We start from the raw sequence: 26910 nt of genomic DNA, 5'->3' as shown, positions 1-26910 counted from the left end.
TCTCTTGACGTTCCTTATTCACTTCCTTTTGCTTTTCAAAATGTTTAGCAGCTGCTATCATTTCAGAAAGCGGCTTCTTTTCCCACCCTAATACATTATTAGTGACACCCTTATGGAAGTCTGGTAACAACCCTTTTACAAAACAAGATACAATCAACTGTCTTGCATTCTCCTCTGGATGTCACACCACTGTGTCCTGTTACAACTTTCGCTACTCTGTCAGCGAATTCACTTACTAATTCATTCTTTCCTTGCATTGTAGAGTTAATCTTTCCCCAGTCAGGTCGCTGTAGCCATGCAGTCTCACAAGCTTGTATTATACAATCTATTGTCTGCTGTCTCTCAGTACTCAATCTCTTAATAAACAGTTAATTAGCTCAAGGTGTTACACCAGGAATTCTATTATAAGCTTCAATTAACTGTTTTCTCTCTGCATCAGTCATAACCAAATCAAACAATTGCATAAAATCCCTTTTCACTGGATCATAAGGAATAGACACACTACGTAATTCTTTACAAAACTGACCAACAATTTCAAGTCTGGGGAATCGATCTTTCAACAGCAATAATTCCCCTGGTGTCCATGGATGATGAAAAAAACAAAGGTAGGCCTCATATTATACATTTGTATTATTTGAGCCTGAGACTAGCTTAGCGCACCGACATTTTTTCTTTTCCCTGTTTGTCCATGGATGATGGACAGATAGAGGTACACCTCTATCATCTCTAGCCCCCCCAGTCTCTCTCATGGGCATAGCATGCACAAATGTCTTTTCCTCAGCATCAGAATCTGAATAAGGATCTAAATTGGGCTTTCTGGATCTGGTTCTACTTGATGGTCCTGTGGGCTGAATGTCGGACCTTGATGTTCTAGGAGGATCAGGTTGCCTTTCTTGGTCTAAGGGTGAAATATGAGCTGGTGGTACAAATGGGACAAGCTCCAAAGAAAGTGGCAACTCTGCTTCTGGACCTGCAGGGTGTTGATTAGAACCAGGCATATTAGGGTCTGCTGGTTGAGGTCCATTATATGGGGGTGGGTCAAATAATTCTTTTATTAGAGTCCATAGATCAGATGGATCTAAGGATGGATATAGCAAAATATGGACCTTAGGTGGTCCTGGGGTTACAGACACCTCCTGTGCTTTCTTAGAAGTCTCAACAGGTTGAGGTGTTTGAGCACCCTTTTGATTCTTAAAGTTACCTGCCGGACGGCAAGGATATTGGGAATCGGCAGAACAGGTGGGGTCTAGTAACTTCTGCTGTTTCTGTCTTTTAACGTTGTCCCACCCTTCTTGATACCATTTCAAGATAATCATTCTCTCATTCCTTTTCACATCACACATATTCAAACATTCTTTCAAATTATCTAATATTTCTACATTCAAACTACCGCCAGCTGGCCAAACATAACAGCTTTCATTATCCTCTTCAGATATTTTCTTCCAATGAGACATATATTTTCCTGCCTCCTTTCCATGTTTCCTTATCATATATTCTAAGGGCGTCCCCTTAGGCACATTTTTTGACAACAAACTCCCCATCTCCTCTGCTACAATAATCCGTGACTATGTACTTCAAAAATATTTACACTAGTTCTCACCACTAGGTACTTTACAATAGCCCGTGATTATGTACTCAAATAGTTACACTAGTCTTTCACAACTAGGTACGCTACAATGGTCCCTGACCATGTACTTAAATAGTTACACTAGTCTCTCACAACTAGGTACGTTACAATGGTCCCTGACCATGTACTTAACAATAGTTACACTAGTCTCTCACAACTAGGTACGTTACAATGGTCCCTGACCATGTACTAAAAACATTTATCACAATTAAACAATTCAAGATCTTATAGGTCTTACTTACTCAACTCTGGATCCCGTCACCCGGATGGAATACCGAGGACGACCTTACCCTCATCCACCCAATAATTAAACTATAGGCATTTCAAAAGGTGCCTTACCTCTTTTGGATGGCCAAGGATTAGGTGGATCAAGGTTTAGTCCGCTCCTTCGATTACTGCTTCCGAGACTGTTGGGATCCCGGACGAGCCCCCAAGTGTGAATGTCGGCAAGAAATCTGACGACACCAGTTCAATGAGTTGAGTAAGCAAGAGCTTCTTTATTCAAGTGCGCACAGGGGAGAGTCCAGTTCGCAGACTTCTTTCCCCTCTCCTTAATTTTCTAACAATATATAGGCAATGAAGCGCAAACAGTTATTAGCATATTGTCTAGCCATCTGTTGGTATATTTACTTTAATTTGCTGACACACACGGTTTAAAAAGGTCAAGAAAAAATAGCCCCCCCCAGACATGTGAAATCTTTACTTACAGAAGGTCAAGAAAGGGACAACTTGTCCTTTGTCGTGGTGGACTCTGATTCTTTTGCAACAAGGCACTTAGAGCAAAGAAAACACACAAAAACATACCATACGTACACATTCTTCCAAGACACAAACAAGACATAAGTAAACTAAGAAATGAGGTAGACAGGTGATTGTAGTGTTATCTTATCTGCTATCAGCAGAATAAGCAATGAGGTAAAGATCATTGTGCTGACATCCAGAATCAGCAAAATTCTTCAACTTCCACATGTGGTATCTCTGATTTGAGTAATGTCTCTTTCTATCAAAGGAGTGTCTTTGTGTGTATGTCTAGGGGGTTGTGTGCAATCTTTGTGTGTCTCTTATCTTTTTTCTCTCTTCTAGTGTATTGTGTTCTTGTTTTCCCAAATTCCTAATTCTCTGTTGCCTATAATCTTCTTTATCACTTATTGCCTATAATCTTATTTATCGTTTTTTTTCACAACTTTATTTATTTTTGAGCACTGTCACTAATTACCTTTGTTATTTCACATATCTGATACATCCCTTGATTTTAACAATACATCTTTTCATCAGAATAATGTGACTTTTTCATTTCATGAAGGACAAAAACATTATCCTAGGTTCCCTAAAAATCCAAATTTATATGTTATTTGTTTACAACATCAACTAAACATAACTCAGAATTTACAGCTCTTAATTTCATATGGTAAACCATATGTTCCTGTATCTTCAGCTACTTCAGCTGGACAGGTTTATCGAATTAATTATGCAATTCGTTGGTAAATACAAGACTAATGGGGTTTTTGCTAGTGAAGTGAAGTTAGGATTTTATTAATTGTCTTTTTTGACACTTTCTGGTTCTTCAGTTGGTTGAAATCGATTGTGATTAGCCAAAGTAAGAGGAAGTTAGGAGATGTGAAGACTCTGGCTTTAAACCCATTGAAGACCTTTGGGATAGATTAGAATGCCAATTGAGAGCCAGGCCACCTCATCCAACATCAGTGCCTGATCTCAAATGTTCTTTTGGCTTAATCAGCATAAGTTCCTATAGACACACTCCAAAATCTTTGGAAAAGCCTTCCCAGAAGAGTGGGGCCGTTATAGCCTTTGTGAAGGGGGTAACTCAGTATTAATGCATAGGTTTTGGAATGAGCTGTCCAAGAAAATCAAGATGTGATGGTGTGATTGTGTTACAAACAAAAGTCTTGATGGTGTGTCAAAGGTGTGATGGTCAGGTGTCCTCATTCTTTTGTTCATATAGCATGTCTATTAGCAGTCACTAAATGGAGCAAATTCCATTGGCAACAATACCTGTTTTTTGCTTTATTTATTATATTTATTTTAAGAGTTTACAAAACTGAGTAGCATGCGATTGAACAAAAACTGCCAACAAAGAGAAGGTAACTAGGAGAAGGAAACCATCAGTAGATAAACCCTATATACCCTGTTGTCCCTCATAACATATAATATCCTTTGGCCGTTTTGTGTTTTAAATCAAATCAAGTAATTTGTAGCTAATGAAAAGCCATTTTACCACATAATTACAAATTAATTGATTTAAAAGATATTGCATGCCACATTACCTCCATCCTAGACTTATCCGCCAATTACAATGGAATGCATGTGTTAGATTCTTCACAATACCACATTGTTCATTCTCAGTAGTGTCCTTCAGAATATACCACACTTGTTAAACCTTTTCTAATCATGGCAACTAGATCCATGCTTGCTTATGCCCTACACATGTAGGCTTGCCTCAGAGAATCAATAGTGAAAGCCAGATTCTATTCATGTTAAAATTATCTAATGACATAAAACAATACATTTTTAACTGGTCAGCATACAATGGCCAGATGCATTGCCAACATTGATCAAATGTGAATGGGTTGTTTGAATCACAGCCATGGATATACAGCATATGCACAACATGAACCCGCAGACATTGGTGGTAAACATTGAAACCCATAATGGACATAATGCGTTTTAAAAGAAACAAAACTTTTAGAATAGCACAAACGACTTATTAATACTTAGGGGATAGCCTTCAAAATATATTTTTGAGAAATTCTTGGATCACACTTTACTCATATTTTGTAAATATCCACTCATAAAATGTTATGGAAAATGTTCCTCTTAAAATGTTCCTTATTGTGACATTCTTGACATTTACTTAACTGTTCGTGGATAGAAGATTGATGTTACCTTATCTGTCTGCTGTAAACTGGGGCATATTTAGATTTAGGACCTGTGCCTCAGATCTCCACCTCACTCCCCCTCATGCAAGCTGCAGTGAGCACAGAATGGTGGGAAATGAGATTTGATATTTGAATTTAAGATTCATATATTTCTGTGATGTAGATGTTGCTATGGGGTGCTGGTTATGACCTAGGATAGCATATTCCTTAAATACATGTTTTTCCTTTTTGCAATTACAGATAATATTGCAAATTAGAACATATGGCGATATCACATCGTTATTCCTCTAGAAGCTTGCCTCATAGTCTTGTTTTTCTCTCTCCTCATCAAGGACTTTGTGGATTTTAGGAATGCCTTTGGGTTCTGAAGCATTACTGGGGCTGTGTAACAAAAACAGAGACAATGAAGACTGAGAAATAAATATATGATCTCTTCCAGGGCCTCAGGCTCATAGAAATGTTAGCATGTCAAAAAGGATTATTTACAACTAGTACTGTACTTCAAGCATGTACGTGTTAGATTTAATTTTCTGGGAAGGCTTTCCAAAAGATTTTAGAGTTTTTCTGAGGGAAATTTTGCCCATTCATCCAGTAGAGCATTTGGGAGGTCAGGCAATTATGTTGGACAAGAAGGCCAAGTTCTCAATCTCCAACAAATCTCCCTGGCCCCTTCCCCATCTAGCCTATCTTATCTGCGCAGCATAGCAGGGGTTAACAGGAGAGAAAATCCATAGGTCCGTGCGAGCCAATTGGTTGATGCTAGAGGAGGCCCCTGTCGGCGACCAATAGAGTCACTCTTATGGACCTTTAACTCCTGGAGCAGGCCAAGTTCCACCGTCAGGAGTTAAAGGTCTATACAAGCGACTCTATTGATCGCTAGTACGAACCTTTAATTCCTGGAGCAGGACATGCTTCCTACCCTGCAGAAGAACATAACTAATAGCAACATGATATACTTCTAACAGTTCTTTATTGAGTAGACTGTAAGCTCACAAGAGTAGGGCCCTCATCTCATCAAGAAAAGAGTTACATTACAGCACAACTATTCTAGAAATGTTTTAACTCCATCTTTGCGTGCTATCTACATATGTGCCACTGCATATATATATATATATATATATATATATATATATATATATATATATAGATACACAAAATTTGAGAGTAGTAACATCCAGACCACAATTTGGTACTTGATCTTAATGTACTAACCCAAAGGTGGTTGATCTTCAGCGTTGTTTAACATTGACTTTTGAGACAGTCTCACAGGTCCCAGTCCCATCTGATGCATGATTTACCTTGACCTAGGCATTTCTAAATAGTTTAACTTGATTTAGCTGTTTGTTAGGTTAACTCCTAGCTATATCTATAGCAAAACTATAAAAGAAAGTGCCCTACCTCTTGGGTACATAAAACTGCATAAAAAATGCACCTGCATAAAACGCATATTATGATACTTTCTCTAACTTTTTTTATAGTTTTTACATAGCCAAGAACCTTACTGTATTTAAAAAATATAGTACAGATGAAGTAATGCATCTTTCATCACCTTCAGTAGAGGAATCTTTACAATATGCTAAAGCTTTAGGATCCCTGGACACAAAAATATTCTTTTTTGATTCAGTGTATTTGATACAATTTTTATCGCAACCCTGATTTTATATTCTTGTATGTAATGTCAGTTGTTTGCATTCACAAGTATACAGTTACATTGGGCTGCCAGGATTAGAAGCATCACAGCTGCTGCTTGCTGATTTTATCAATGAATTTACTGCTACTGAAAATTCCATGGCTGTTGTAGCCTCTGTCGCATCAAATGTGAGTATGCTTTTAGGAAATCATGTTACACACAACCATTTGACAATGGAACATTTGAGGCAGGACAAGCGTCAAGGAATTGGTTAGGTAGAAGGGAGATCTGAGCTAAGGAGTAGGAGGAGCCAAACTCTATTCCATTACCTGGAGACTGAAGGCTGCTACGGAGACCCAGCTATGATACCCATAAACCCCAGGCCAAACTTCCAAGGTATACAAGATATTCATTTTGCTGTTCAAGTTCAACTCTAATTATCCTGTGTCAATAAACCCAGTTAATCTGGTCAATGAAGATAGCCGTGTATGCAGTCTTAAATACCCAAGGATACTTTGCCATTCAGTTTTTCATATTCAGTGGCCTTTTGACAGTGGTCCTTGTCCCATAACAGGTCTAGAATACCTGGATCTAAAGGCTGAGGTACCATGAAGACCAAGGTGCTGTGCTCCTAGGCAGGTCCATGTTAGGCATGTCCAGTTGTTGATTTTGATGTGGGTTGCACCAGGTCACTTCTTGAAAAGGCATTGGTAAGAGCTTGGATTCATCTTGAACCCTTTATTTACATCTTAACCAGCCCTGATTTTTGGCTGTCAGGTAAACAACAATGATGGTCCCAACCATTAAATGTGTGTACTTCATTGGTTGATGGCAGAGGAGGCCACTGCAGGCGACCAATAGAGTTGCTTGTACGGACATTTAAACTCCTGGCGCTAAAACTGCTGCGTAGTCCGTACCGGGTTAACCCAGCGTTAACCCCTTCTAAAAGCAACGAAAAAAAACGAAGCAATAAATGAACACGAAGAACACACGCGAATATTTGCCCAAACAGAAGCCAGGAACGGGCAAATATTCGCGGAAAAAACGAACACGAAGAACGCACGCGAATATTCGCCCGAACAGAAGACAGGAACGGGCAAATATTCACGATTATTTCTTCTCCAAAGACAAACAAGAAGACGAACACGAAGACACCACCGGCGCCCAAGTCTAGTACTAACATAAATCATGTCACAACTTTTCCCACCTTTAATGTGTCCTATAACGTGAACAATTCAATTGCAAAACAAACTTCTTTGGGTGATGTGCAGTGTTGTTTTTGCGTCAAACATACCCATTTGGAATTATGGCCAAAAAGTTCAACCTTGGTTTCATCAGATCATAACACATTTTCCCTCATGCTTTTGGGGGACTTGATGTTTGTTTTTGCGGACCATGGCTTTTGCTCTGAGATGCAACTAAGGAAATGTCAGGTAAATCCTACTAGAACAGCTGAACTCTATTTGTGATTAATCAGAGTCACTTTAAATGATGGCAGGTATGTAATGACTTCTATTTAACATGAGTTTGAATGTGATTGGTTAATTCTGAACACAGCCACAGCTCCAGTTATAAGTAAGGTGTACACAGGTTATTGTGAGTTTTTGGGGGTTTTTCCCCCTCAAAGATTTCAGTCTGTTTTGCAATTGAATTGTTCACATTATAGGTCACATTAAAAGTGGAAAAAGTTCTGACATGATTTATCTTTGTCTCATTCTTTAACATCACAAGAACCTGGCATTTCAATAGGGGTGTGTAGACTTTTTATATCCACTGTATATTGTATAGTTCAATTGGATGTTTAGACTACAATGCTTTCTATGTAATATTATTTTTATTGTCCTCCTTAAATTTCCTTGAGATTCAGGATTCACGATCGTAGCACTTTGTTTTTCTCACAAATGGCTCAAATTGCTTATTTTATTAGATGTAGGCTTTGGTCAAAGTTGGTACCTTTAACTGTGCCAATGTAACAAAGATGTAAAGTCAAGTGAGGTAAATGTAACAAAAGACTATAGTAGATAAAAAGAAGTCAAAGTAATGGAATGAAGATTAAAAGCAGCACATAGAAGAAAGAAGGATATTCATTTTCCCAGGATTCCGCTACCCTGCATAATGTTACCATATTAAATAATATGCAGGCATACTATGCCCCAACTCTTTGCAAATGGTCAAAGGAGGACACCTTTCTTTTATGGGATGTGGTTTGTAATGTGGCTAGGGGGCAGGGGTTTACTAATCCTTTTTTTATAACTTTATTACCTATAGGTATTTTTTTAAGAATTTATAAGAAGAATTATGTATTTTATTTACACAATTTAGTTTATAAACATTTTCTTCTGTCTCTAAACACATTATTTGGAACTTGTACGGTTGGAGAACACTGAGATACACTCATATTCACCAATGGAGACATGAGAGAAGGAAAGATGGATGGTGGAGTTTAGGGCCACTTGGGAGGTATGCTCCTGAAAGTATTTAAGGATTTTCAGTAATATTTATGCATAGTGTCTTTATTGGTGCTCTGGGAAGCAAACTCTCACACACCTTATCATTCTTTCCCCATAATTTCCCAATTTTCTTGCATATGTTATTTTTAACCCATGGGAATACTGTTGATATCTGTGGCTAGGGTTTGTGAAGTAGGTCCAGTCATCTGCAGGCATTAGGTCGGCCCTTTATGCAATGTTTCAGATTTCAAAACCTGGATGAGCAAGACTAAGACTGAACTGAACCGATAACACGCTCTATACATTTTTGTTTATCTTTTCATCACTGAGATGGTTAACTGTAGTACAGAATGTATTGATGGGCGGCTGGTTGCTACCACTCCAAATAGTCTTAGCCAGTAAAGATTCATATTTCACGGGGAAAAAGACTGACTTGGCATTTTGTGAGTACTATAAATTAGTCAATTGTGACATTTTTAACTCAGCTGGGACTTAGATGGTTAACGTGGTTCCTTTACAGTCTTTGTATTTTACTTTCTCTATTTATAGCGTATCTGTCATCTACAGAACTAATACAATACTGGAGAGTTGACAAACAGATTTGAATGTCCAATCTAACCATTAAACTGGAAATAAGTGCAAACTAGACATATCAATTTAAGTCTTGTACTGAGCAGTATTTCTCATTTGGCACATAAATGGGTCATTTCCACATCTTAACCTAAAAAAAGCAAGAATGTTGCTGTGTTTCAGTATTGATTTAATTTGAACCTGATGAATGTGGAGCAATAAATAAAGAAAACCCTAGAGCACTAGGTAGGAAAATGGCAGAAAAAAAAATAGCCACTATAGAATGTTATTTATTCATACCATTTACTTAAAATCAAAGCCCCAGATCTTTATATTTTTTTATATTTTTCCAGACCCTTCATTTTTTATCCTCAAAATTGATCTCTTTCTGACATCGCCGCTTATTATTTCATTTCTTAGATGATAAGACTGCAAAAAGATGAGAACAACATTTCCTACCTAAGCTAAGGAACTATCAGAAATAGGAAAACTCTTCTGTAGACAACAATTTATTATAAGGCATGTGAATTATGTTCCTTAAAGGGGCCATATTGTGACTTATTGACATTGACATCAAATAAGCTCATTAAAGGCTGTATTTTTTGTGACATCCCTTACAAATCTTTCGTGCAATGCATATCAATTATGATCTGTGCTTTAAGCAAGTCACAAAGGGGGGTGATGCCTGTTATCACTGGTCCCCTTGGTAATATGGAACACTGCTAGTGCTGCATTAGATGGAGAAATACGGTAATGCAGGAACGTATAACAGAACAGCTTAGAGTGTGTGTGTATCAGGGAGCAAGTAGCATGAGCGCTGTATGGAGCCGTGCACCAAGCAATAGAAGGGCATCCATTCGCTGTGAATGCCTGTCAACCATTAAAAGTAAATGGATATTATGCGGGCTCTTTAAAAAGGAGTGTTTTGCGTTACATGTGAACTTCAGGGTTTTTATTTTTTTCTATTTTTTATTTTTTTGCACTTTTCCCCTCCTTGATTTAGCAGAGTACTGTGACGCAGGCATTCCCGGCCACTAGTCTGCAGCCCATTCCCTGTGCAGTTGTGTGGAGTTGATGGCACCGTGCGAACAGGGAGAGGAAAAAGAGGAGAAAGAGGGAGATCTAAGGAGGAAAATGTGGAGAATGAGCATCTCGCAGAGGGATGGGACCAATCACCCTCTTTTGAAGCTCCCTTGAGTTGGATTGCAGCATGTCAGCGAAGTCTAAGGGAACATCCTCACCAACAGAGGGGCAAGCCTCCAAAGCCAAGGTGAAAGAACAGATCAAGATTATTGTGGATGATTTGGAACTAGTGCTTGGAGATCTGAAGGATGTAGCTAAAGAACTTAAGGAGGTAAGGTCTCCAAGAGGCAAGAGAAAAGAAGAAGGCTATTCTCAACTCATTGGGGCAACACATAGCAGTTGGATTGCTTAAACTCTTGATAAAACTACCAAACACGAGTAATGGCTATTTAAAATTCATTTATTTTAATGCTTTTCCTTATTTTGTTACTGCATGAGTACATTTGGGCAGTTCGCAAAAGATAGATGCCAGCATACAACCGACAATGCTTTACATGCACATTAAAACAAGCCACCCTTTCATACACATGCATCAATGTGCATCTGAAGCCTGAAATGCTTTTAATTACCCCATCATGCCCCTGACTATATGATTCTGCCCCAGCAGTGTAGTGTCATTTTTTTCCCATGATGAATTCCCATGCAGTGTTGGTGGGGAGACTGTGGGTGATTGAAGATTGCTGGTGTTTTTAATGGAGATCTGTGATTTATTCTGGATTCTGACATTTCACGTAGACTTGTTTTCTGAGTAGGAGTTGCCTTGAATTGATTACAAGTTTTGGGCTTGCTCTACACTGTACCCATTGCTTGTAAAACAGTGCATGTTGTGCAGCCAGTAACAATCCTACATGTATGCTGTGTCTGTATGATTCATCTCTTACCTTGTGACTTTTTTGTATCAATGATATCCAGATCCTGTTCAGCCATTGCAGAAAACAGGGGTTGTTGGTTTTTTTTACTATTTAAGGGCCAGGGCTTTTGCACACACTTTTGTATGTAAAGGGTCAATATCATTAATGACTTACCTCTCACAAGGCTGCCTGACTCTCATTGAAAGCACCTTTCTTAGCTTAGAGAGATTTGCTATGTCCTGTATTACAATAATCCACCATACAGCTCTCCTTTAATTAACACAGTTAAGGGAGACACCCCTGAGATGCAGAAAACTTGATATGTATCCACTTAATTACAAAATGTGGGGTACGCCTAATGTCAAAAACCATTAATAAAAAGAACAAAATCTTTAAATGTACACACATTTTTTTTAATTATTATTTGGCACACTGTACAAGTAGCCCTATTGAATTCTCTATATGTGAATGGACAAAAAGGTTAAGTAAAAAGTGTGGTTCTTAAACCCATGTTACAGCATCTGCTTGAGAATAATTTACCATGAAAAATATAGTGTATTATGCATCACGAGGTCATTCCATATGAATGGTTAGTGTCAAAGGTTTGAAAAAGTAATTAGGTAAGCGCTAAAACAAATAATAGATTTCATCGTAATATTTACATTGGAATGATTCGAAGACATAAATCAAAATTCTCTATCCGTCTTGAGCACATTCAGGGAAAATCATGCATCCCTTTGCCAATGGCAAGTGTCAGAATCCTTCTGGTTTACAAAGAGACATAACGGATCTCACAGGATAACGTCAACAGCAGATAAATGTAGCTACAAATAAAGAAAATGTTTTTATTTTTTTCCTAAGCAATTTCCTAAATCATAATTTTGGAGCACAACTGGTCGACAGATGGTTGGATTATTTACTGAAATTCAAGTCCAAAGACTTTGTGCTTTACCTAGTAATCCTGGGTTTGTTTTTATTTATAGAAGGCATTCCTTTCATTCAGTATTTAGTATCTTTTTGAACTGCCTGCAACAGGTTTTTATTTGTGTCCTGGAATTTAACCAACAGTGCGCCAAAGCATTCCGAGCAACAATATGTTGCTCCAATAGTTAAAAGCGTCATTTAAATAATCCCATCAGAATGTTTGTATAATGTGCTGGGATGGTTCTATCGATGCGGTATAATAATGGCATGGAAGGGAAATGTACTTAACTTTCATTGAAGGGTGTTATAATTTGTAAAGTTTTTTTTATTTTAGATTTTTTCCTCCAGGCATTGGCTTCCGGGGTGTAGATGAAATGGCTCTGTTTACAATTGTGCTGTAAAGAATGTTGAATTACATCACATGTCAAAGGGATTTTATCACTATAACTGGAATCAAAATGACAAATGAATTATATCATTTTCTTTCTTTCTCATACAGTAGTCATACAACATGAATCTTCTGCTTGATTAACTTTATTTTTTTTATATAATGACACTAATGGCTTGGGAATGTAAAACACTAAATTGTATACAAATCTTTTTTATATGTATTAATCATCTCTCTTTTTTTGTGATTCATTCCTCATCTTACTGAAAGCATTTGCTGATTAAGGATTTTTGTCCCACATTCTAATGCCAGTGGCAAATAATTCAATTAAATTGGATTTCTGTATTTTTAAAGATCTGAAAGGATATCCTGGTAAAACCTATTTTGTTGCTGATTGGGGCAGCCTAACATCGAATGATGACTGTAACTGTAAGGCAGATGGAATCACTAATCCTTCATCCCAATTTTGGGGCTCTTCTTATATGTCTGAAAAATTAAACACAGTGGATTATTTGTTTAAAACAGATTGAAGAATATAATTCCTTTCTGTTGTCATTTTTTAACCAACCCAAACCATTGACTCCACACAGTAACATATATATTCATAGCAGTTGAACCTTAATTTCTTAAAATGCTGTATAGCGTGTACTTATTTTTTAATCTCTGTGTGTTTGATATATTTGGTTTCAAAGTAGGAGATCAAGGGGAAAAAATGCGGAAAATCCATAATAACAATTGTTTTCCTGTTCTGTTTAATCACACCACAATTATGAAAGTAGAGAGACCCAATCACCTGCCATCTAGAAGGTACAAAAACTTCTCAACCAAAAAGGAGAAATAACCTAAAGGGGCAGTTTAATGTCCCTAAAGTAGTTTAATATGCATTATTTAAAATAAAAAAACAAAAATATAGGAAAAATCACTTACCCAAGATAGAAGCTGCAGCTATACTCTTTGTTGTCCAATGACTCTTGCCATTGATTGGCTGCTTGAAACAGCCAATTGGTGGCAAGAAAGCACACCCATTAAAATCAGTGGGAGCACTTTACATGTAGGTCTGAACCAAGCTGCTTGCCGATGGTCTTGTAGCCCATTCCAGCCTTGTGTAGGTCTATAATCTTGTCCCTGACATCCTTGGACAGCTCTTTGGTCTTGGCCATGGTGGAGAGTTTGGAATCTAATTGATTGGTTCTGTGGACAGGTGTCTTTTATACAGGTAGCAAGCTGAGATTAGGAGCACTCCATTTAAAAGAGTGATCCTAATCTCATCTTGTTACCTGTATAAAAGACACCTGGGAGCCAGACATCTTGCTGATTGATAGGGGATCAAATGCAAATCAATTTATAACTTATTTGACATGCGTTATTCTGAATGTTTTTGTTGGTATTCTGTCTCTTTAAACCTACTATTAAGATTATAGACTGATCATGACATGTCAGTGGCCAAACATACAAAATCAGCAGGGGATCAAATATTTTTTTTCCTTCACTGGATATATATATATATATATATATATATATATATATATATATTATAATTTGTTTTAATCATAATCATAGCTGCATTTGGTGTAGGTAACTGTTAAATGTACTGTAGGTTCTGAGAAAATAGCCAAGGGACAGATAGTTCTGAAATTAAATACCTTTTAAGTAATGGCCCTGCTCAATCACTTGATAAAACTAATTAAATCATAAAGGATAGTACTAAAATAGATGAGATAATTTAATCTTCACATGGCAATAAGGATTTTGAATAGGTTATATTTCTATAAATTTGCACATAATTATGGCCCATTGCTGTCTGTTTTACATTATTTTTTCTGTTTTACAAGAACAAAGGTGAGCAGTCAACGCATGGTAGAGCAGTGGAGGTTTTTTTAACCCTTTTTTAACCCTTAAGCGTGAGCTGCTACTGGCATATTAAAACACTGGTTACTGGTCTTTAAATGTGAAAATTTGATTTTTGTAGTGAAATTTGCCCTATCGGTACTGGTACAATAATAACCATAGAAATCCAATGTTTTAAAACCTGGCTAGCTTAATACAGGGACTATGGTTTTTCCACAGGACTGCACAGGGCACTGCTGGTATGTGTGGTGGGCTCTTATTGTTGGAAGGTGGTATTGACATTCCAGTTCAAAGTGAGCAGTTGCAGAACCTTATCAGTTACAAAGTGTGTATAGCATTATCTGTTCTATATATCTCACTTACATTTTTACTATTTTCAAGATACTAGAAATTGTTAGTATTTGGCTGAAGCTGATGGTGATGAATCTTTACTTTTGGTGCTGCATTCTGTCGCAGGATGAATTCTCAATCTTGGTCATGTGTATCATTGTGATCTTTGCACTTTACACAGGACATACAAGCAATTGTGAAAGCTCTTGGCTTCCCTATTGCAGCCACACTCATGGCTATAGATGTCCACAGCTCTGCAATAAAGTCCTCATTGTAGTTATGTTGATTGTCTAATGGTCCGCAAATGTGTTTAGAAACATAATCATAACAATTATAAGCGTATTATTCTATGAATGAAATGTAGGGTCTGGAACATGGGTCATATTAGATGACATTGTAGTACACAGGATAAGAATTGTCTTCTTTGTAGAACACCTAGAGTGACCTAAAATCGAAATATGTCCCTGTCTGGTCATATGCATCTCTCTCCCTGAAAGTGCTGTATCATTAGCCATTAATGCAATACCACCTCTGAAAGAATTAAGGACCTTTTTATCACATTTGCTTAATCAAGGGGACATACTACAATTTGAACTAATAAATGTATGAGTCTATGTAATGCTTGCGATAGTAACTGATTTTTATTTCAGCATTGGCTGAAATGTTTGTCCAATGCTGCAGTATGTTAGCATACATTATTTAGAAAGCTGCTGACCTCTTCGTTTATTGCATGCTTTTTCTGTGGCCAGATGTAGCAGGTGAGTCCATTTTAATTCAGAAGTATGCGCTGATGCAGAAAGAGTTTAATAATGTGTTTTGATAAATTTTTAATAGAATGCTCCCATAGATATGTAGGTTTAAATCTGGTCATTTAGCCAAGCACTTGGTTCTTTTCCTGAAAGGGAATATTTGATTTGAGGTCTCGTTCATACAGATGTAGGACAACCATTTGTTTACAATGGGAAAATGCTGGCAGAAAGCTAACCTTTGGACAGTGTGCAAGTATATAGTTCAAGCACCATATGACTGATTGTTTTCTTAAATGTATTCCTTGCTAAAACGTGTTCCATTAGAAACTGATTGCGAACTTCAATTAACACTTCTAAGTGCAAGTGCATGGTCGTTGTGAAGCATACTACAAAACAATACACTTCTCACCTTCTTAATACCCCAACAACATGGCCTCCACTAGCAATATTTTGTATTTTTTTGTTGTTTATGTTGCCAAATTGTTGCTTGGTAAAATATTGGTACACAATTCAAAATATTACCCCCTACCATGTTGCACTATGCCATTAAAAAAGAGGTAGGTTTATATACTACTGGTGTTGTGGAGGCATGAGGCATTATGAATCCTGGAATTGGACAGTATGCTTGGAAGCACTGTAATACCCAGTTGCAACTGTTTGTTAAAACTAAATAATGTTTGTCATTCACAATGATCTTTTGTTAAGTTCACCTCACAGAAGCTGAGATAAGTGGCATCCTGTTGCCGAGTCATTGACATGCCGAAACTGAGCTGCAGCAGCAGAGCAGGGCACAGGGCAGGCACTGGCAGACAGATATATCTCCAGCCTTAAGACTAATTCCCCTCCCCATATTAGAAAAAAGATAATGGATTCACCAAAGCAAGGAAGGTGAGGGGCAGCAGCAGCAGCAGCAGTAGTAGTAGTAGTAGGGCACTGAGCCTGGGCAAGCTGGCACTGGCAGATGATAGGCACATGCAGCCCCTTGAAGCAGAACTGAATTTCCCCAATATTATACATTATACATATTATAATGCCTGGTTTTGTGACCAATATTTATTTATCAATGAAAAATAATATGACATGATAAAAGATAATAAAAAAAATAACTTGTTCACAAATTAGAGGTATGGCTGGTAGTGATTTAAACTACACAGGAACACGTTTTCAATTTTAAACAACTGAAAGAAAGTCACGCTATTCACAAGGCCAGTAGAATGCCTGGTTTTGTCACCAATATTTATAATTGAAGACGAAGAATAATATTTGATAAGATAAAGTTAATACAACATATTTTGGGTTTTGCCCTAAAATAAATTACATGGATGCAGATGCAAATTAATACACTACAGTAGTACACCAAAGCTTCTCCAAGCTACCCCACACCAGTAAATTTTTTGCACTAAAACTATGATTACTTTATTAACTTGCAGTATTTTATTTGGGCATCAATTTCAACCTCTGCTGAGCTAACTGCCGCTGTTTCACACTCCAACTCTCATCAGTCTGTAACAATCACAGCCATAACAATCAATCCGACCACCTCTTGTTTTTGTTTTTTTTTGCTGTTTCTACCAGTCATCAATCAGTCATTGATATGTACCGTCCCTTCCCACTTTACCTCATCACCTAATAAATTTCTGCAGTTTTGCAATTCATTTTCGTCAGTTTCTTTGGGGGGGGGAATCACTTTGGTTTTTGGCGATCCATACGAATGCATGAAAAATTTCGTTAAAAAAACAAGTTCGTACAAAGTCTAGTGGTTACACAGATTTTTTCTCTCAATTTACTAACACAGACAAAATGTCAATTGAATTCAGTTTATCACAAGCACCCTTAAAGTTGTTGTGAACTTGGAATATGCTGCACTACAATGTCCTTTAAAATTCAAAACCCTTGGAGCAAGATTTTTTTTTTAATGTAATTTCATTTAGTCTGAGACATTCTTACTTCTGTAATGTTTATTCTCTCTTCTGGATGTTTATTTCTTTATTTCACCTGCACCTGCTATATTGTTAAATTTAATCTTGGCACAAGTATCCTTAGCCATTAATGCAATACTTCTTCTGGCTGCGGGACTATAAATTGTAATAAAACGCATAAGGAGGTCTGTGGCTATCATAGAACCTGTCAAGAAAGCATCTGCTACAGTGTTAAAGAATGTTGCAAAATGTAGTACCATCATAAACCTACACATTACTTTTATTCATCCATTCATTGTTCGTTTCCCTGTCCTGAGTTCTGGGTTCTTAGTCTGCTGGCAGCTTAGGAAAATATGGGTGCATTAAACACTCTAATTCATATTCTTTCATAATGTGTCAGCATTTTCAGCCTATGGCCGGACCAATACTCTGTTGTCTACAAGCAATTCCATTACAACTTGGTCCTGTTAGAAGACCCAGTCAGGGCCAAGTTTTAACTTTTTTGTCCTGTGCCTTTTCCAACAAAACTCCCCCACATCATGAAGCCACCGCTCCCATGCTTCACAGTTGGGATGGTGTTCTTCATATTAAAAGCCACACCATTTTCTTCTATACCGTACATAGTGCTGATCATCATGACCCTATAATTCAATTTTTGTTTCATCTGACCAGAGAACACTCCTCCAAAAAAATAGATTTTTATCCTAGTGATCACCTTCAAACTTAATTCTGTTTTTTATTTTATGCTGTGGCTTCTTCGTGGACCAAAGTACTTTCAGGCCTTGGAGTTAATTTATGCTCCATGCTTTTTATGTTTGTATGCAATTGTTTGTACAGTTGGTCGTGGTACCTGCAGTTGTTTGGAAATTGCTCCTAAGGAGAAACTGGACTTGTGGAACTGGGTCTTCTAGCAAGACAATGAGTAACACAATGACTTATAGACAACAAAGCATTGGTCTAACCACCACAAAGCCCTGACCTGAATCCCATACAGAATTTGTGGACTGAACTGAAAAACAGTGTCCAAGCAAGAAAGCCCACAAACCTGACTGAGATACAACAGTTTTGTGAGGAGGAATGGGCAAAAATTCCAGCTAAATATTGTGAGACGATTGTGTAAGGCTACCCAAAGCGTTTGATTCAAGTTAAGAAATGAAACAAAGTGTATGTAAACTTTTGAACCACTGGAATTCTGATAAAGGCTAGTAATTATCTAGTAATTCTCTTGATTTTATTATAACACAAGTAAGATTTTAAGTATTGCACTTTTGGTAGCTATATATAAAATCCCCTTTGTGTTCCTTAGTGCGCAGCCTTTTAAAGCATCTTTAGGTAGCATGCCTTCCTGTATTTTGCTGAAATTCAGGTATGGCCAAAGTGTCTTTGATGATCCTGTCCTGCTGTGCGCACCCTGTTAGTGAAACTTACAGCTACAGAGAAATATCTGGTCCCTGAACTACTAGGTTGTCACATAGAAGTATCCCATCCTGAACCCAAGACCTGAAATTAGATTTGTTCTTTTACCTTGATGATGACATATTTGTATATGTATTCTTTATGACAGGCATGTCCAAACTTTTTTCGAAGCGTGCCAGATTTCATGAGCGAGGGCCAACCATTTTGCCTGACATTCTTTGAACTATTAAAATTAAATGCAAATTAACTATTTTATGCAAAGTTTATTGAAACAGCATACTTTTCATTTTGTGACTTGGATGACAAATCTAAACAGGTGTTAAATCACTCTGCCTTTAATATAAAAAAACCAGATCTATATTTGGGCAGCTTATCTGTGGGGCCTTATCAGTCCGGAACGCGGGCCGCAATTGGCCCTCGGGCCGGACTTTGGACATGCCTGCTTTATGATATGGAATTTTACTTGTCAACCCCATCCAGCCATATATACTTTAGATTTTGCCTCTGCGCATACATTGATTGTGTGATACGTCTATTACCATTGTGTAGAATGTAGGACCTTAAAGCTTATAAATGGATTCAGCACAAAGTTTTCTCTAATGGTCAGAGAATAAAAATGTCTGCCTTCTCTGTTGTTTTCCAGCATTGTCTTTGTCTGTTTCCTATTTCCCTGACTATGCCTGACTGTTCAACTTTGGTTAATCATTGGAGACATAGGAAAGCCTTTCAGATGTACTACTGCAATAAATAATGCATGAGATAATTAATAACATGTTATTAAAAATGTGCATGGCAACATGGCTTGGTAGGTATTAAAATAGTTTTTGTGTTTTCTTTTTTCTTTTTGTTATTTCACATTTAATTTGTTAACATATAACTTAATTTTGAACACAATTCTCATTGTCTTACTATATGGTAGGTTTTACAATACCAGATTGGAAGGCACAAATTCTAGTCAACAAGAATCTTGAGAGAACAAGGCTTTAGTTATGTGCACTTAAATTGAATAACTGCTTCCTTTGGAATTTACAGTGGAAACCAAATCATTTGTCTGGAAAAAAACTATTTTGAATGGGTTCTTTTAAAATAACTTAAGTAAGAGACCATCAAATCTGCCAAGTAATTCCACATCTTATGAGTGATTTACGTTAAACCAGTATGTTTTCAGAAATTCATCAGCTTAAAAGAACCCAGGTAAAATTCAGTTTCTCTTGTTCCAGCCATCGTGTGCACTCTGGAGGTATTTTTGCTTTTAGGTAAATTAATGCATATTTGAAGTGCTTTAATATACATTCCCCACGATGAGCTGATAAACTGTCCCTTTTAAATAAACATACGGTTTAAGATGTCTTAAACACAAATGGTTGTAGACCACAAACTGTTGTGAGTAACAAAAAAATGCATTTATACCATATTTATAATATGCTTAAGGTTAGGGGCTTGGCAAACCATTTAAAAATGCTGCCGTTAGAAGTAGACAAATGTAGTTTCCTCCAAAAGCTTTAATGATCTACAAAAACAGGTACTTTTTACATGGACAGAATAACTTTAAAAAATTCCAATCCATCACTCAGGTGTGTGTGTGCATCAAAATCTTTTTAGCTTTCAAATACTATGTATGTACATAAATAAAGCTGAGCAATTCCCCATCATCTAGAAATTGTCCTTCCATTTCCTTCACAGTAGAATTTGCCATTACCTGATAAAATGGACCTTTCAATGCTCTGCAAATGTAAACTCTCAGTAGAGCTGAATTCTATTACTTACCATGTGATAAATTTATCGTTCACTATCTTTCTCTGTTCCCCCGCAGACTCTGAAAAACACAAAGCGATGACTTTCTTTGATAAACATCACTAGAGTGCATCCTACATATGGAGTTTTTAAACTTATGTGACATAGATATACATAAACAAAGAAAAACACTTTACATGTATTGTGCTGTTTTAATTAAGTGTTTAGATTTGTTTAAAATGAAATCTGTCTTTTAGAGACATAACCATACTTTAATGCATATTCACTTTCCACAACAAAATTAACAACAAGAAAAGGAGACAATTATTGTTCTCAGCAGTTTGGGGATACATAATACCCTACCAATGCAGCAAGGACTCAATTCTGATCAGGGACTACCTTTTATTAAGCAGCCGACCATAGGCATTTGCACGGTACGGTAACTGGAGGTACTTGTTGTCATGGTCAGGACTACTTGCGAAGCCATGACGGTGTGGAGGGCTTGGCATGAAGGGGTTAATATCACCAGGCCTCTGGATTTACTAACTTTACCCCTTAACAAGGTTATACCAAATTAACCCCCAAATCCTGCCTGTATCCCTCCAGGTAATCTGCCACCACTCACAATTTTGATGCCGAATTTGTGAGACACCCGAATTAAAATATCTCTCTATATATGTATCAACCCACCCCGGGCAAACTATATATATATATATATATATATATATATATATATTGTCCCCTTGGTTTCTTGTCTACATCAGTAGTGCCTTGTAGATTACGTTAAAATAGTGAGGATGTCATCAAGCAGATTGGAGAAATTAATGGAAGAAAGAACATTTTGTTTCTAACCTGAATATTTGCTAGATAACTAGTGTTATAAAACCAAGTGAAACAGAAAATTAAATGTTTGCTTTCAAACCTTGCTTTTACTGAGGAGTGTATTCAGAGCAAATATTTCCTAATACCATCAAACTAAGAAGGAAAACTCTAATCTTTTTAAATGCATACTTATTTGGTTCTTTGCGTTTCAAATAACGGAAAGCTCAGATTGTCTGAAAAAAGACAACTTATTATATTTTACCTACTGTAGTCTTAGTATACTAAACAAAACAAAAAACAGGAAAAAAAAAGACTGGAAAATGTATTAATTTTTAGGAACAGTAGATAACTGTGAAATGGCAACTAGTATTTAAGAAGAATCTATTGAGATAATGCTACTTGCATGCCATGAGTTCATTACTGCATCAACTTATTAATAATTTTTACTTTCTTACTACTTATAGTCTGGAACAGTTATGTGAAAATATATCCCAGCAATAGCAACACAATGTTAAATAAAATAAAAAAAATGTTTATGGTAGATGGCAACTTTTATCATGGCTTAAATGCAATCTCTCTCCAAATTTCCTCTTACTGCCTCACCCTCCTCGTGTTTAGTATTATTCATTCACTATCATTAGCATCAGAATAAAAGCCCTTCTATGTATCCATACATGCACTTGGAAGCATCAAAATCCGGACGACGAGGAATTGTAGGTCTGTTTTCGCTCTGGCTTGTGCTCCTATTCATTTTGCTCCTCTTTTCTTCTTAAGCAAAGGTCACCCCAATGTTTAGACTTTAGTCTGGCTCTAACCAATATTGTTTCGTCCAGCTGTAAGGGATTTCTGTATACACACCTATAATGCTTGGTGGGGTTTTAGCTATATGACAATAACAATTTTTTGATGAATAAGTGGGTAAATAGTTAGGGACTAATGGGGACTGACAACTTTCCTACTCATCTGCAACTAAACTAGGAATGGCACTTGCATAGTACATGAGTGGGGCGCTGGTTGTTTCAAGCGCCTGGTAATATTAAAAAAACAAAAACTGTCTGTGCTTCTCAGCCTAATAAAGTTGGCAACAAATATATAAACATAATATAAATGAGAGGTTTTGGTTATATGAATTGGCCAAAGCATAATTAAGCTCACCCGTCATGTCAAGGCTCCTCTTAATAGGGTGAGATCCTACTCTCACCTCCTACATAGTGGGCACACAAAGCAGGTTATACGGCTACCAAAACATCATTTATTATTATTAATTATTTGTATACACTGTATACAATACACTGTATTTACAACATCCTCACACCTGTTTGGTAGGCTTCATTTTACACATTTGTATTATTTGAGCCTGAGACCAGCTTAGCGCACCAACATTTTTTCTTCTTCTTCCTGGTGATATTAGTCTCTAAAAACTAAGTTACACTATTAGATTTGGACTCCAGTTTTCTTCTTACAGACCTATCTTTTAAAAACTGTTCTGAGATTCTTTGTGTCCTACATTGACCAAAAAAAACATATTGCATTTATTATTTTATTTTCAAAATGCATTGTAGCTTCTGATCAGTAAGTCACCCATACTTTTTTTTCAACAAACAATACTGTGTTTTTCTAGCAAAAGAAATGTTAAACACTGTTTCCAATAATTCAGCTTCATTACATAAGTTTTAAAGAATGCATTTTCAATGCATATTTATATTCATGTCTAGCACAATAACATGCTTGAAAAACATCAGATATACAACAGATCATTTGGACAAAGAAATAGCTGCTCTGTATGGTTTATAATATATATAATTACTGTAGGAATTGGAACCATAGAATCAGATTTTTTTGTCTGTGTCCATAGCTACAGTTGCTAGAAAAATGAAATCATACAAAAGATTTGCAGTAATTCTATTGAGTCCACCGCTCCAGGGAAACATGCTTTTAACTCATGATGTAATTCAGATGCTTACAGGGTTAAGGCGAAGGGATGCTGTCAGACAGTTGAATAATATATCTAATGCTGTCTGTCTACCACAGAGCAGATATACAACATTTTCAGGCTATATTATGATTATTTTGTTATCTGATTTGGTAACTTATTTGTACAGGATATAAGATCCCGATGACAGTTGGAGCATTGTACAGTGGGAGAATATATGGCTACCCAATAAACAAGTGGCCAAAGGAGTATAAAAGTGGCCTCATCATCATAACCCAAGTAATGTCCAAATTCAAACATAATTATTTCAACTAAAAAATATATAATTAATTTATAGTGTCTAATTGTGTCTGCATGCAATCTCTGTTGGAACAAATATCAATACAGTTGGCAGCCTCACTATATTGGATTTTACTGGCTAAGAAGCGTTGTGGGCGCACAGTCCCTATCGCACATGCTCGGTAGCCATGAAGAACTTTTTGGGGGGCTAGGCCCTTTTGTCGTACTAGGGAGCTTCCCTGCTCCTTATGGAAGAATGGAAGGTGATGTGGCTTCAACAGAAGGACAGGACTAGTCCATAAAGCGGTGGAACCTGGGCAGTATGTGATTATGACCAAATGCAACTTCCCTTCCTGAAGACTCTGGAGACCCAGTGAAACATTGTTTAAGTTTAGGTGGAAAAGCTGTAAGCTCTGCTTATCATACATGCTCTGCAGCTGTTCTGCTTGTGGAGCACAAATGAAAGGCTTCCTCACATCCACAAAACTATCTGGTTGTAGGATGTGTTGGAGATACCTTAGCAAGGTGGTCTTGGAAGGCCTGATTGCAGTGCAGAGGAGCTGGCCTGTTTTATGTAAGGCTGCTAATAATTTAAAAATATTAATTTTGGCTGTGTTATATCGACTACCTGTGACCTGTGGTTCCATGACCCTTGCTGTGTATACCTTTCTCTGTCTGTCCACCCATTCTTCTGGCTACCCACAAGAGCGCCCTGTTATCATTCCAGACCTCTTATAGCATGTTCTGCATCAGCAAGAGTGTCCATTCCTGCATTGGAGTTGCTTATCGTGAAAGCAATCTTACAGTAGGGGGATTACAGGAGTTGTTGAAGAGGGGCATGTAATGAATAAGTACACCATAAGAAATAAGGCTGTCAAAATAATATTAGTGACAGCGTAGTGGCCTAGAGCTGAAATTGAAATACCGTATTGGCTCGGATATAGGCCGCCCCCGTATATAGGCCGCACCCTAAAAGTTTGGTGCTTTTTTAAAGAAAAAGCACCAAAAAAACATGCTGCCACTCTGTCTCCCCCCCCCCCCGAGATATGCTGCCACTCTGTCTCTCCCCCCCCGAGATATGCTGCCACTGTCCTCCTCCCCCCTCGAGATATGCTGCCACTGTCCTCCTCCCCCCTCGAGATATGCTGCCACTGTCCTCCTCCCCCCCCGAGATATGCTGCCACTCTGCCCCCCCCCCGACTTACCAGAGGAGACTCCCGGGTGTCTTGCAGGGCTGGCGGGGGACATCTACGCAATACGCGTACACAACTTCCGGTGCCGGCACTTAGCTGATGTGCCGGCACCGGAAGTTGTGTACGCGTATTGCGTAGATGTCCCCCGCCGGCCCCGCAAGACACCCGGGAGTCTCCTCTGGTAAGTCTTGGGGGCAGAGGTAAAGCTTAGACAACCTCCCGTGCTGGCACCCCCCTCCCCCGTGGAAAGTGCTGGCAGGGGAGGCTGTCTGAGCGTATCGGGGAGTAGGATGCATGTCCCCTGCACCGCTGCGGGGGATCTGTATCCTAACCCTGCCCGGCGCCCGGGACTGCATGTCCTGGGTGTCGGGCGCTAGACCCCGAATATAGGCCGCACCCCCACTTTAAAGACTTAAAGTGGGGGGAAAAAGTGCGGCCTATATTCGAGCCAATACGGTATGTGTCCCATGGAGTTTTGCAGAATCTGGAAATTATTGTCCAATATTCTTGTTCCCGTGTTAGTTTATAGATAATAAATGATATAAACCAAAAGTTCACATGCTAGAGAATATTTTATGAACTAATCCTAAATCCAACAATTGCATTTTAAGATAAAGATGAAGGGTAGGAGTAAAAATGTGTACAAAATATCTTCACAATTATAAAATTTAATTCTTAAGTAATATAAGAATATGTATATTGCTGTATATTTGATATTAACATGTTGTCTTGAAAAATATTTATCCATTTAGTTATTTAATTTTGTTTTTATTTCAAAATGTCACTAGTCACCTCTGCAATAAAATATGTGCACAAGCAAATCTATTACCTATGTCTCAAATTGCCACAGAGTCAGAGCTACATGTCGAATGCCAATAAGCAAAGATAATTGACACCTTCCTTGTAGTTGCTATGAAAAAAGTCATTCAGACCCCTTTTTTTGGAATGTTGGAAAACTTGCATGTGTCATAGAAGCTAAATTAAGGTCTCTGTACTTGTTACAGTGTTCTTCTCTGAACTGAGTATACATACAATGGTATAGCTGGGCAAACCAAACAGCTGTCTGACTTAGTCCACTTTGTTCTCTGTATGGTTGTTATTCAGTATTTTGGCTCTTGTAGATATCCATAATTACCATTTATGTAGAGGGTGAATCTGGCTCATTTTGCGTGCAACATGACAAGCCAAGTCTAGGCTGACTCCACCAAGCTCTGCTCTTTTAACTAACCCACCTTTATTCCGGGGTGTGTTATCCTCCTTATTTGATAGCATCTTTTCAAGGGCTGTCTTGAACTGTTTCTAGTACGTGACCATATGAACCATTTAATAAACAATCACTGTTCCTTCTGTGTTAACATTTTTTAACATGCTGACAGTTTCTGAAATGTCATTATTAAGTGGTATACAACATGGTGTAGTGCTGTTATTCAAAATACATAATGAAAAATCCAAGAGAAAATTTTGTATTTAGTCCAAGTGGATATCTTTTATTGAAAAGCTGGAAAGCTACATAAGTTGTTTCGATCTTACCAAGAGCTGCGTATGGCTCTGAAAGCATAAACAAATTTAAATCTTTTTCTATGTTGGTCCAATAAAAGGTATGTAAAAGTTACTCTCGCTAAAGACACCAAAATACACTCAGGTGGACATTTATCTTTATTCTTTTTCCTAAAACATCAAATATATAAACATAGTATATCACATAGGCAATGGTGTCAGGATACACTTAACTATATAAAGTAAATCTAATATGAAACTCTTGCATCAAATAGTGTTTTGATTACTGTATTTGCACAAGAATCTGCCTCTAAGATGCTGTACATATTTTTAATGTTGTCATTTGCTTTCCTGTCTGGAAAATCGGGGAGACCGCCAGTGAATCACTAATGGTGGTTAGCCACAAAACATTGTGGTTGCTTTATTTATTCCACTGTATTCCAACTCACAAGGACAAAATAACTACATCAAATAAAACAGATTAATCCTTTTGAGACTTTAGAAGGTAGTTGGCCTGAGGGTTAAATTACAAAGATGCTAGAATATGTAGCTAACAACATTGTCTTTAGCATGCTTTGTTTCCTCTTTCAAGGTTGACTGGTATGAATATTATGGTTAAACATAAAGTATTTTAAAAATGTTTTAATTGTATTATTATTGTTTTTACAGCAAAAAGTCCACTTTATTATTATTGTTTTTGTCAGGCATTGTTAGTTCATTTCAATAGACAGTCCTGGGTGTATTACAAACGCCATCTGTTAGACTGTTAC

At 37.4% G+C, this 26910-nt stretch overlaps 1 protein-coding gene across 1 annotated transcript in view; it reads left to right on the top strand.

The window, feature by feature from the left end:
* The first annotated feature begins 10384 nt into the window (after nt 1-10384).
* LOC149302956 (protein Largen-like) overlaps nt 10385-26910 on the top strand; it is a 97517-nt gene continuing 80991 nt past the window's right edge. The window contains exon 1 of the mRNA XM_089481917.1: nt 10385-10528. Within this exon, the coding sequence (XP_089338043.1) occupies nt 10385-10528 (144 nt within the window). The remainder of the gene's footprint in view (nt 10529-26910) is intronic.

This window comes from Sceloporus occidentalis, unplaced genomic scaffold (genome assembly GCF_023333645.1).
Source record: "Sceloporus occidentalis isolate IW3139 unplaced genomic scaffold, rSceOcc1.0.p SCAF_16, whole genome shotgun sequence".
NCBI lineage: Eukaryota > Metazoa > Chordata > Lepidosauria > Squamata > Phrynosomatidae > Sceloporus > Sceloporus occidentalis.
The sequence above is the reverse complement of the archived record's forward strand: the minus strand, read 5'-3'. Positions and strand labels throughout refer to the sequence as shown.